At 41.8% G+C, this 11,687-nt stretch overlaps 1 protein-coding gene across 1 annotated transcript; it reads left to right on the top strand.

Moving 5' to 3' along the window:
- Nucleotides 1–7,960: 7,960 nt before the first annotated feature.
- LOC121878243 lies at nt 7,961–11,687 on the top strand. The gene is made up of 7 exons (XM_042384341.1): nt 7,961–8,105; nt 9,300–9,438; nt 9,668–9,839; nt 9,986–10,216; nt 10,432–10,608; nt 10,765–10,938; nt 11,097–11,687. The coding sequence occupies exons 2-7, from the start codon at nt 9,314–9,316 to the stop codon at nt 11,118–11,120; spliced, it is 903 nt and encodes a 300-aa protein (XP_042240275.1). The 5' UTR covers nt 7,961–8,105; nt 9,300–9,313; the 3' UTR covers nt 11,121–11,687.

Below are 11,687 nucleotides of genomic sequence, written 5' to 3'. Positions count from 1 at the left end.
GTTGGAGAGATGTTGGGGAAGTGTTGGGGAAGTGTTGGTGAATGCTGAGGAGTGTTTGGAAATGTTGGTGAGGTGTTGAAGACTGTTGGGGAAGTGTTGGGGACTGTTGGTGAAGTATTGGTGACTGTTGAGGAGTATTATTAAAGTGTTGGTGAAGTATTTGTCAGGATATTGAGGATTGTTGGTGAAATGTTGGCGAGTATATCACCTAGTTTATCGTGCACTCCCATACTACCCGAGTCACCGTGATATAGTCTCTGTGTATGACTTATCTTAACACCTAGTCATTGAATATATGTATATTGTCTCCTTGGATCTGTCACTAAAAGGTTCAAGTTTGTCTCACAGCTCTAAGATATAGTGCTATAGTGTGTGTGGCTATATAGTGCTATAGTGTGTGCGGCTATATAGTGCTATAGTGTGTGCGGCTATATAGTGCTATAGTGTGTGTGGCTATATAGTGCAATAGTGTGTGCGGTTATATAGTGCTATAGTGTGTGCGGTTATATAGTGCTATAGTGTGTGCGGCTATATAGTGCTATAGTGTGTGTGGCTATATAGTGCAATAGTGTGTGCGGTTATATAGTGCTATAATGTGGCTATATAGTGCTATAATGTGTGTATATGCTATAGTGTGTGTGTGCTATATAATGTGCTAGTGCTATAATGTGTGGCTATATAGTGCTATATATATAGTGTGTGTGTATATAATGTGTGGCTATATAGTGCTATAATGTGTGTATATATATGTGCTGTAATAGTATATAGTGCTATGTGTGCTATATATAGTGCTATAATGTGTGTAATAGTGCTATAATGTGCTATATAGTGCTATAATGTGTGGCTATATAGTGCTATAATGTGTGCTATATAGTGCTATAGTGTGGCTATATTGTGCTATAGTGTGTGTGCTATATAGTGCTATAATGTGTGCTATATAGTGCTATAATGTGTGGCTATATAGTGCTATATTGTGTGCGGCTATATAGTGCTATAGTGTGTGTGTATATAGTGCTATAATGTGTGGCTATATAGTGCTATAATGTGTGGCTATATAGTGCTATATTGTGTGTGGCTATATAGTGCTATAATGTGTGTATAGTGTTATAATGTGTGTATATAGTGCTATAGTGTGTGGCTATATAGTGCCATATTGTGTGTGGCTATATAGTGCTATAGTGTGTGTGCTATAATGTGTGCTATATAGTGCTATGTGTGGCTATATAGTGTATATATGTGTGTGTGCTATATAGTGCTATAATGTGTAACTATATGCTATATAGTGCTATAGTGTGTGCGTGCTATATAGTGCTATAGTGTGTGTAGTGCTATAGTGTGTGTAGTGCAATAGTGTGTGCGGTTATAGTGCTATAGTGTGTGTGGCTATATAGTGCAATAGTGTGTGCGGTTATATAGTGCTATAGTGTGTGCGGCTATATAGTGCTATAGTGTGTGCGGCTATATAGTGCAATAGTGTGTGCGGTTATATAGTGCTATAGTGTGTGCGGCTATATAGTGCTATAGTGTGTGCGGCTATATAGTGCTATATTGTGTGCGGCTATATTGTGCTATAGTGTGTGCGGCTATATAGTGCTATAGTGTGTGCGGTTATATAGTGCTATATTGTGTGTGGCTATATTGTGCTATAGTGTGTGGCCATATTTCTGTACCAAGTCTTAAACGTGTTGTGGTTACGTCTCCAGAGGGATATATTGTCAGAGGTACTTATATCCTATAGTTAGTGGTGGTGGTGGTGGTGGTGGTAATGGTGGTGGTGGTAATGGTGGTGGTGAGTGTTAGTCATGGTGGTGAGTGTTAGTCATGGTGTAGTGGTCATGAAGCGGATATGATGATGATGATGATGATGATGAAGCGGATATGATGATGATGATGATGATGATGAAGCGGATATGATGATGATGATATGCCGAAAAAAATATACCTAGAAAATTATAACAACAAAGACACACACACACAGTACACGCACGCGCACGCACACACACACACACAAACACACACACACACACACACACACACACACACACACACAGTACACGCTATATCTCCCCCACCAGAATTCCAGCTAGGGATTTTCCCCTCAGTAACAAGGGTAAGAGGAGGAATCACACGGCCGACTAACCATCATTAGCAAGATGCAAGGCTCCACCCTCCTCCTCCTCCTCACATCTACATTAATTTCCTTCTACCTCCATCTGAATTATCTCATTTATCCCCATCTATGTCTTTATTAAACTCTATTCCTACCTACGTAAAAATATCTCCTTTGTGTAGGGAATAATTTAGGTTTTAGAGGAATTAAAAAAAATAGTCAAGTATATGGCGGAGAAAATTTCCTGATTACTGCAATTAAAAAGTTTCTTGGAGGGAGTAATTTCTTGATGCGTTTAATAACTTGGGATTAAACCTTCTGTTACTTATATTTTGAGGAGAGTTTTAGCTTTTATTGATAATTTGAAGTTAAATAATGCTATAGTTAAGCTTTGTTGATGTTAAATGATGGTTGAAGATAATTAAGGACAGTTTTGATGTTAGAATATTTGGGAAATGTGGCGTTGGTTGTGGTGGTGTCAGTGGTGGTGTCAGCTTGTGGTGTCAGATGGTGGTGAGAGTTGGTGGTATCAGGTGGTGGTGGTGTCAGTTGGTGATGTCAGGTAGTGGTGTCAGTGATGTCAGCTGGTGGTGTAAACAAAAAAGATACACGACACATTCTAGTGGTGGTAGTGGTGTCAGCAGAGAGATACGATCCTAGAGGTAATCCCACACACACACACACACACACACACACACACACACACACACACACACACACACACACACACACACACACACACTTTTATTGAAGCCTTGAAGAAGAGAGAGAAGTATTTTGCATCATTTTTTTTTGCAAGATGAAAAATCCTGTATAATTACGATTGAGACATTTATTTTGCATCTAATTAACACCTGATGAAGAGATTCCAACATCTGTACTCAAAGTTATCATAGAGGTAATTATTGTTTCGCTTATTGTCTTTTAGATTACGTGGATACCTTGAAGATTAGTCACGTTAGTTTCTTTCACCTGAGGATTATTTACGAACCCTAATGATACCTTGGGGGGGATTTGGTTAAGTTCAGGGTTAGGTTAGGTTAAGTTCAGGGTTAGGTTTAGATCAGGTTAGGTTAGGTTAAGTTCAGGGTTAGGTTGGATTAGGTTAAGTTCAGGGTTAGGTTAGATCAGGTTAGGTTAAGTTCAGGGTTAGGTTAGATTAGGTTAAGTTCAGGGTTAGGTTAGATTAGGTTAGGTTAGGTTAAGTTGAGGGTTAGGTTAGATTAGGTTAGGTTAAGTTCAGGGTTAGGTTAGATTAGGATGATTAATCTTCAGGTGAAATAAGATAGGGTGTCTAATTTTCAATCGATTCGCTTATTTATACAAAAGAACACAAATTCGAACCCGTGTACTCAATATTACACACACATATACGATCACTGATTCACCATCTGTACTATAGAAGGACTCCAACCAACGTTTTCAGAATGACTCAAACACAACCATCACTTCACCACCTACGCGGAGTACATCACGCAAAAGCAAAAAACAAAACAAAAAAACAACAGTCGAACCCGTGTACTCAGGTTACACAGGCGAGAAGAGTGACGCATGAGCTGTGTGTTACTCCCTGTGGTACACTCAGAAGCACAAGGACTCCACACCAAGATTCTGAGTGTTGCTGGGAAGTCAACTGATTGCTGACGGCCCTGGGTACTGTGTTACGTGGGTGATGGGGAGCGATGGGGTGTTGTGAGGGGGAGGGGTGGGGAGTGTCGCTTGGAGACAGATGGGGGAGGATGAAATAACAGAGAGAGAGAGAGAGAGAGAGAGAGAGAGAGAGAGAGAGAGAGAGAGAGAGAGAGAGAGAGAGAGAGAGACAACCAGCGAGCAACAGACCTCACGGCGCACCTAAAATACATTAAAACTTCGCTGATGACAACAAGAACACCAACAAAAAAATATCATGACATTTAGCAAGGACAGTCCATTATCAACCAGGATAACTCACCTAACCTAACAAGATACAGTCACTTTCGGATACAAGATTTTTACTCACAGTATATATATTACAGGTAAGGTACATTATATTACACACAGGTACAGGTGGTGACTTGAGACAGGTGTGAAGATATGCTGTAGATAATTAAATCATTAATTCATTGATATTTTTAAGATTAATTTTTAAGTTATAATTATCTTTAATATTAAGACTGTAGGCTAAGTTAATGCCTCAATAATAATAATAATAATAATAATAATAATACTAATAATAATAATAATACTAATAATAATAATAATAATAATACCCCAGGTAACGTAAAGGAGTCTAATCTTCTCGTTATTCAGTAAATCTTTTAGATACGTTCTCACAACTTAAGAGAAAAAATTTAACGTAGGAACTTCTGTAAATCTATCTTTGTGTTGTAGGCAAGTTGGTGTCTTTCTCACTCCTTCATTTAGGAGGAAAACGCTAATGAGTCCTGGGAATCCACCATCCTGGGCTTTGTAAGTTATATGTAAAAAGCAGGTCTAAATAACATAGCCAAGCCTCGTCTAAAGTAATGGAACCAAACCAATCCTGATCAAACCTAACCTACCTAGCCTAGTCATAGCTTAATAAACATAGTATAATAACCTGACCTAACACCCCACAGGTAGCGTTAAAGTATTCAATCAACAGGTAAAGTTAGCTTAAAAGAGGGGAGAAGGAGTGGGGGAAGGAGGGGAGGGGAAGGACGGGAGGGGAGTGGGGGAGGGGAGTGGAGTGGTGAAGGGGGTATGGGGGAGAGAACGACAGGGGGGAGGGGAGGAAGGGAGAGAAGGAGGGAAGGGGAGGGGAGGGGAGAGTTAATCTTCCCCTAATCCCCAAAAAATTCTATATCCTAAGCTATGTAACTCATCCTCTGCCGTCTCCCCCTCCCCCACACACAGACAGTTCAAGGTATATGCCATTAGCGTAGGACTCTAAGAGAATCCTACGTGGTGGTGGTGGTGGGTTGGTATTTGTAGGAGCTGGAGACTTGCCAGGACGCAGCCAAGGGAGTCCTCAAGTTCCCTCTCCTGAAGATGTTGACTTGACCCCTTTTCCCTCCCCCACCCACACACGGCCATACAGCCCGGGTCTCTGGTGGACGATAATGTTTTAACGTCTCTCTGTTCAGGTTATTTTTTATGAATGATGGATAATATCTCTCAAGTCTCTCTCCAGATGTTTAATTTCTTACGAGTGGAACAAAATGTCTTATAAATATCTCTTTAGAAGTTCGGTTTCTTCCCGAAATTATCTCAAAAGAAGTTCTCTATATTTTCTTTTGTGAGTCCAGCGAGATACGAAGAGACCGTTCCTCATAGATAAGTGAAAGGTTAAATCTCTCAGTGATCTCTCCAGTTTTTGAGACATTTTATACAATGGAGGAAAAATTTCTGATGTCTCATAGAAAATATTTTAAGACGATCCACAAAAACATCTCAAAATGATTCAGGAATTTGACTAAACTTATTACAAATATTGTCTCACCTTCTCCTTGACTACTACTACTACTACTACTAATAGTAATCGTTGTATGCCATAAACTAAAATTAGCTTTATAAAGTCTTAAGAGACATCCTGAAGAAAAAACCCTTGAACGTTCCAAAATTACGCGGTAGAGTTAGCACATAACCCGTGGTTTGTCGCAGTAATAAGACTCTCTCCAGGTGGCCAAGACTTCACGTTGTCATTTGTTATTTACGTGTTATGTAAAGTTACTTGGGGGTTTTATTTGTATCTAATCCTCTTCTCATTTCGTTAAGTCCCCAGAAGTAACAGCAACACAAGCACCACCGGGAAGACCTACATCGTCAGGAGCACCAGCAGGAGGGTGGCCGTAAACAAGAGGTGGGGAGGTTATGGCCACATAATCACCTGGGCCGGGCCTCCCCACCTGCCTCACAATTGCTCACTATTTCACACACCTGAACAGCTTAACACAGGTGTTCGGCAATACTTCACCTGTGTTGTCTTGCCCTGATTGCTACCTGATGACCTATAAAATGCTTACTATTTCCTTGTACACGGGAAATTGAATTACCTGGGAGAATGTTTCCTTCTTTTCCTGTGAATATCATAAAACCGTAAGTGATACTCCCAAGCAAGCGTACAGGGCCTCATGTTGTTTATATTACATCATCTTCAATAAACAAGGTACAGAGGAAGTGTATTGTGTACGAGGCTCCGGGGATCACACCTGCAGGAGGCGGCACGGTAAATGAGCATCGTTGTGTTGCAGTTACTGTGAAATATTCCTGTACACGTATATAATGTTCTAGTACCTGTCCCTAGTTTATTTCACCTGAAGATTAAATAACTTTACACTCACCTCGTCCCCTAAATAGTGTTATGGGTGGTTTAAAGTGAAATGAACTGTAAGGGTGGGGGGGGGGGATCTTCGGGTGATAAAAGAAAATCCTGTCGTTCGGTAATGTAAATAACACTCATTTAACACAACTGGTGAGTAAAAATAAATAAATCATTCTTTAAAACGTGTAGGAACAAGAAACTGAAAGAGAGAGAGAGAAAAGAAATACCAAAAATTTCTTTCGTAACATCAAAAGAGAAGAAATAGCGAGGGTTCTAACACCGGCCTTTAGGTACGCCAGCGCCTCGTCCTTCAGGTAACAACACCATCATGACGCCACCACCTGAAGCCACAATGGAGAGTTAAAGTCGACGCTAATTCAACCCCGGATGTTCTCCCACCTTTTGTTTTGGTCTTTTTTTGTTTTTACGAAAGAAGAGAGAGAGAGAGAGAGAGAGAGAGAGAGAGAGAGAGAGAGAGATACACTAGGATTTTTAAACGTCGCTGCACCCTTTTGTTCTTCAGTTTTTACCTTGGAAAGAAATGGGAGGAAAAGGACATTACATTTGAATGTAATCTTGGTGATGGTTGGGGCGAGGAGGAGGAAGGGAGGAGGGGGGAGGTGGGGAGGGTATAATGAGGTCGTGAGTGTGGGTAGGAGCGTGAGGGAGAAGGGGGGAGAAGGAGGGGTGGAGAAGGAATGGATGCGATGGGTGGTACTTTGATAAGATCATTTAGGAGATAATCGAGAGAATTATTATGTGGATTATTTTAAGTGACATCTTCATTTATTTTATTTACAAGCCCTACCCCTTATCCTGAAGTCAGTCTGTCTCTGTCCGTCCGTCTGTCTGTCTCTGTCCGTCTGTCCGTCTGTCTGTCTGTCTCTGTCCGTCTGTCTGTCTCTCTCGTCCAGAAACCTCTCACCCACCACCAGCTGTCACTAGGTCGGGGGCAGAGATGCATCCTCATGTGTCAAAAGTACCCACCCACCCACCCACCAGTACCCCCATCTATACCCACTTCTCTACCTTCCACATACTCACCTACCAACCCTTCACCCACCCACATCCACACAGTAATAAACAAAAGATGAATTCCTGTAAAAGCTTTTATAGATATACACACATGCATTACCGGACACACACACACACACACACACACCCCAGTGGTCACCGGATACACTAATGTATCCGGTGTATGTGTCAAAGAAGACGTCACTGTGGATGATGCAACACTTATCAAACTCCACACCTGCTGGGGAAGTGCGTCTTGGTGGTCACACATCACACACCTGTCACACACACACACACACCTGTCACAGCCTACTACCGTCCCTTCACCTGATCATCTCTCTTAATTTTAAACATTCATCTCAAACAACTTATTCTATAAAAGATTAAATAACAAACAAACACTACGACTTGTACATCACCGAGTTGAACTTGGGTGAGGATGCTTGTGCTTAGTGGTGAATGGTCGACTTTTTTTTTTATCCTGGTAATGTAAGACGAGTTATGAGTGGCTGCTTAATGTAAGATGTGTTGTGAGTGGTTGATTAATGTAAGACGTATTGTGAGTGGTTGATCTGTGTATGTCACCCGTTCCTCGCTAGACCATCTGTCACCTCTTGGTCCTGCTGTGCCCCATCACCGAACACACTCCAGCGACGACTATCAAGCAGTGAACACATCCTAGCGTATACCTTTGGCCTGGTAAGTGACACACTGTTATCTCGAGAGGTTTGTGGACAAGAGATAAGAGTGTTTCGTGATTCTGATAGGGTCGATAACTGTTGGACATCCTCCTTCATTCTAAGCAAGTTTGATTTCCTGTGTGTGGCTAAATCTAACACTACAGTATATTGCTTTAAAGGGTCATTTTTTTTTTACCTTTTAAGTGTGTTTATTTGTTGTAAGTGCGTGTAGGAAAGTGTTAAAAGTGTGAATGTAAGTGTCGCGTGTGTATGTAAATATTATATGTTCATGTAATTATTATAATGCGTAATTTTTAAGAAATATTGTACGAGTTTTGGGGGTATTATTTACATCTGTTCTGGAAGAAATATTTGGGTTTTAAAGGGAATATTTTTTTTTATCGTGTTTTGGGGAAATATATTACTGACCAACCACACGTGTTAATGCTACGACCTCACTTTAAGAATTTCGACGTGTGGTAACTGTGAGAGTAAGGTGCTCATTTTTAACACTCAGCCCCTCTCGTAAATTTTCCTCCACGTCGATACATAACCCATTATAAAAACAGTTTTAGCAGCGATAAAATTGATAAAATGTTCTCGCCCTGCTAGTCGTGAAATACTGACAACTTGATAAAAAGTCATTCTGTTCCTGAGCTGTGCGTGGAGATGGTCATGATGATGATTATGATGTCACGTTTGTTTACTTGTATCAGCTGTTTCTGTTGATATGTATTTAGTGATTGTTTAGGTGAAAAGACATATTTACACCTATGTATACTCCTCCCCCCCCCACTCCTCTCCCTTCACCTCCCTCTCTGCTTCTTCTACCCTCATCCTCACCTCCCCCTCTCAACCCCCCCACCCTCTCCATCCTTTATCCTCCCTCCTCCTCCTCCCCCATTCTCTTCACCTCTCCCTTCCTCCTTCTCCTTTCTCTCTTTTCTTATGCAAATTATCACCGAATTCTATTTCTGTCGTTGCCTGAAAGAGTGAGTATCGAATTACCTCCCAACTCCCACCAAACTCCTTTGCCTTGTTTATGGAGCATTAACACTATGGAGCACCAGCTGAGAGTGTTGCCAGCTGTTGGGGAGGTATTGGGGGAGGTACCATCTACTGGGGAGGTACCGTCTGTTGGGGAGGTACCATTTGTGGAGGAGGTACCATCACAACTCCCAACACTGACGTCTCTAATCCCTCTATTCAACAGAAGTTACCAAGGGGATGTATGGGCAGCAGGCGAGGATGACGGTGGCCCTGCTGGCGGTGCTGGGGACACAGGTAGGATGGTGCTTCGTTCGGGACACCATCAAGAACCTCAATCCTTCTACAGACTGTAAGGACATCAAGTAAGACCTCGAGTGTCGTGTTTTTTATCTCAAGATGTCAAGGTCCTCCTTTGACTAATGTTGTGTTAATGGTATTTTTTTTTGGGGGGGGGGGTATTAATGATTTTTTTTTTCTAGTTCCTGTTAAATTTTGTCTGTATTGAACTAATAATAAATGTGTATGACGATTTTACTGAATAAATATATCTCTATCTCTCTCTCTCTCTCTCTCTCTCTCTCTCTCTCTCAGCTTCTCAGACCCGTCACGGCGCAGCGCAGTGAGGGAAGCGGTGTTGCGCGCGATGTGTGTCAAGGCTGCGCCGCATATTGACTTAGACGAAAAGCTCAAACAATTTGCCATCTTCCTTCTCCACCGTGATGGCTTTGATGACGTGGCCAGGTGGCATTCAGGTGAAGCCAAGGTGGGTACAGGTAATTGACGGAGCACTGAAGTAAAATATTGCCTTGTTTTCCTGTATAAAAAACAACGATAATTCCACGACTATGAAAACACACACACACACACCCCCACATCCCTTAATACCAGCATCACCCTCCACCCCAACAGGATGTGCTGGCAGATCCCTACTGGGCAGTGAACGAGGTGGAGGCTCTTACCAGCTCCAAATATCACTGGTACACCCACGGTCTCCCTATGTGGCCCCTCCCCCACCAGGCCCTTCCCAACACCACCGTCACCAAGCTACCCAGCCTCAAGAAGAAGAAGAAGAGCGTCGATTGGCCCAACTACGGTCTAGCAACACCAATCTACTTCGCATCTAATGCTTGGAGGAACCAGGTATTGTCTTGGTCTCTTAATAACTAGGAGGGAACCATAGCTACTTCAATGGTGATAAACGAGTTTTATCCCAGAAATTGTCTAACCTTTCATCAAAATTTTTAATAAAACCTCAAAGAAAATGGGCATAAACTAATTAACTATTCAATGCAGACCAGAAATCGATTCCGTAAACACACGTCATTATCTTACCTCCTCTTCTGTACCTTCGTCAGGAATGGAGTTTGGAGGAGTTTTTCCAGCAGAAGAAGAAGTCATCACCCTTCAAGAGCCACAAGGACTTCCACAAGCTGGCCAAGGAGGTGGTGACCAGCGTGGACGGGTCAAAAGTGGAGAGTTACAGCGAGTGGCCCTTCTTCAAGTACTCTCTCGTCCCTATGGTCAAGTCTATGGTGAGTCCTCTGTTAGCTATCATCCCCGCCGTCCTGGTGCTAGGATAATGACTAGACTAATCCTAGGATGATATTAGATTAGGGTGTACGAATCTCCTCACCCCAACACCCAATAGACTTGATCTCCCCTAACCCTCGCATCTCTCCCCACTCCAGGTTGAGCGTAATAAGGGTCTGTGTCCGGATGAGTTGTATGTGTACCTAAGAGTGACGCCTTGTTATCCCAGCGAGGCCGCCCACCTCACCTGCGCCCAGGCCGCCTTGCACGCCAGGACTCTCCTCACCCACGCCTCATGCCGCTCCACTGACGTCATCGTTGGTTACACCCAGGTAATGGCAATACTGTGTGGTGTATTCAGATGACGTCACACACTGCAACATTTCTATAATTAGCGGTTCAAACATTGAATCCTTGTATCCCATGTATTTAAGCTTTGAATAAGTATTTTGTATCTCAATTCAGTTCTAATTATACACTTTTTTTTCAGAATTACAACAAAGACGCTCTGTAGTCAAAATACAATGGCCCTCCTGAACCTTTATGTTATGGAACAACACACGCAGGTCCAGATAATCACATCGTTACAGTACTCCTTTTCCCAGCTTATGATTGGCTGGTATTGATCAAGGATTTGTGCCAATTGGCTAGAGATCTGCTTAGGTTTCAAGATCTGACCAATAATAACTTTATGTAGGTTAAGCAAGTTGTTGGTTTATTTTGCAAGATTATAATTGACGTGATATTTCTTTGTTTGATAAAATAGGAATCTCGATGGTAGCTAGGATGGTAGCTAGACAAAAATTGTGCTTCTTATATTGTTTTGGAGAACTGTATATACCAAGACGATCAGCAAACAGGTTAATGGCTAGGAGGATAACTACAGCTGGTGAAACTATAATATTTTTTTTCTTTTTTAGTGCCATTTTGTTTTGACAGACTTCCCATCCTAGTAAAGTTATTGTCCGTATTTAATCCTTTATTTAGTACGTACATTTCCTGAAATATGTCGACAAAAATATTCAACACTGAGTAATGAGTTATCCTAATCATGTATACAGAAAATGAACGGCTAAATTAA

The sequence above is a fragment of the Homarus americanus genome, unplaced genomic scaffold, assembly GCF_018991925.1.
Source record: "Homarus americanus isolate GMGI-L3 unplaced genomic scaffold, GMGI_Hamer_2.0 scaffold33468, whole genome shotgun sequence".
NCBI lineage: Eukaryota > Metazoa > Arthropoda > Malacostraca > Decapoda > Nephropidae > Homarus > Homarus americanus.
This window is presented reverse-complemented; position numbering and strand designations above follow the sequence as displayed.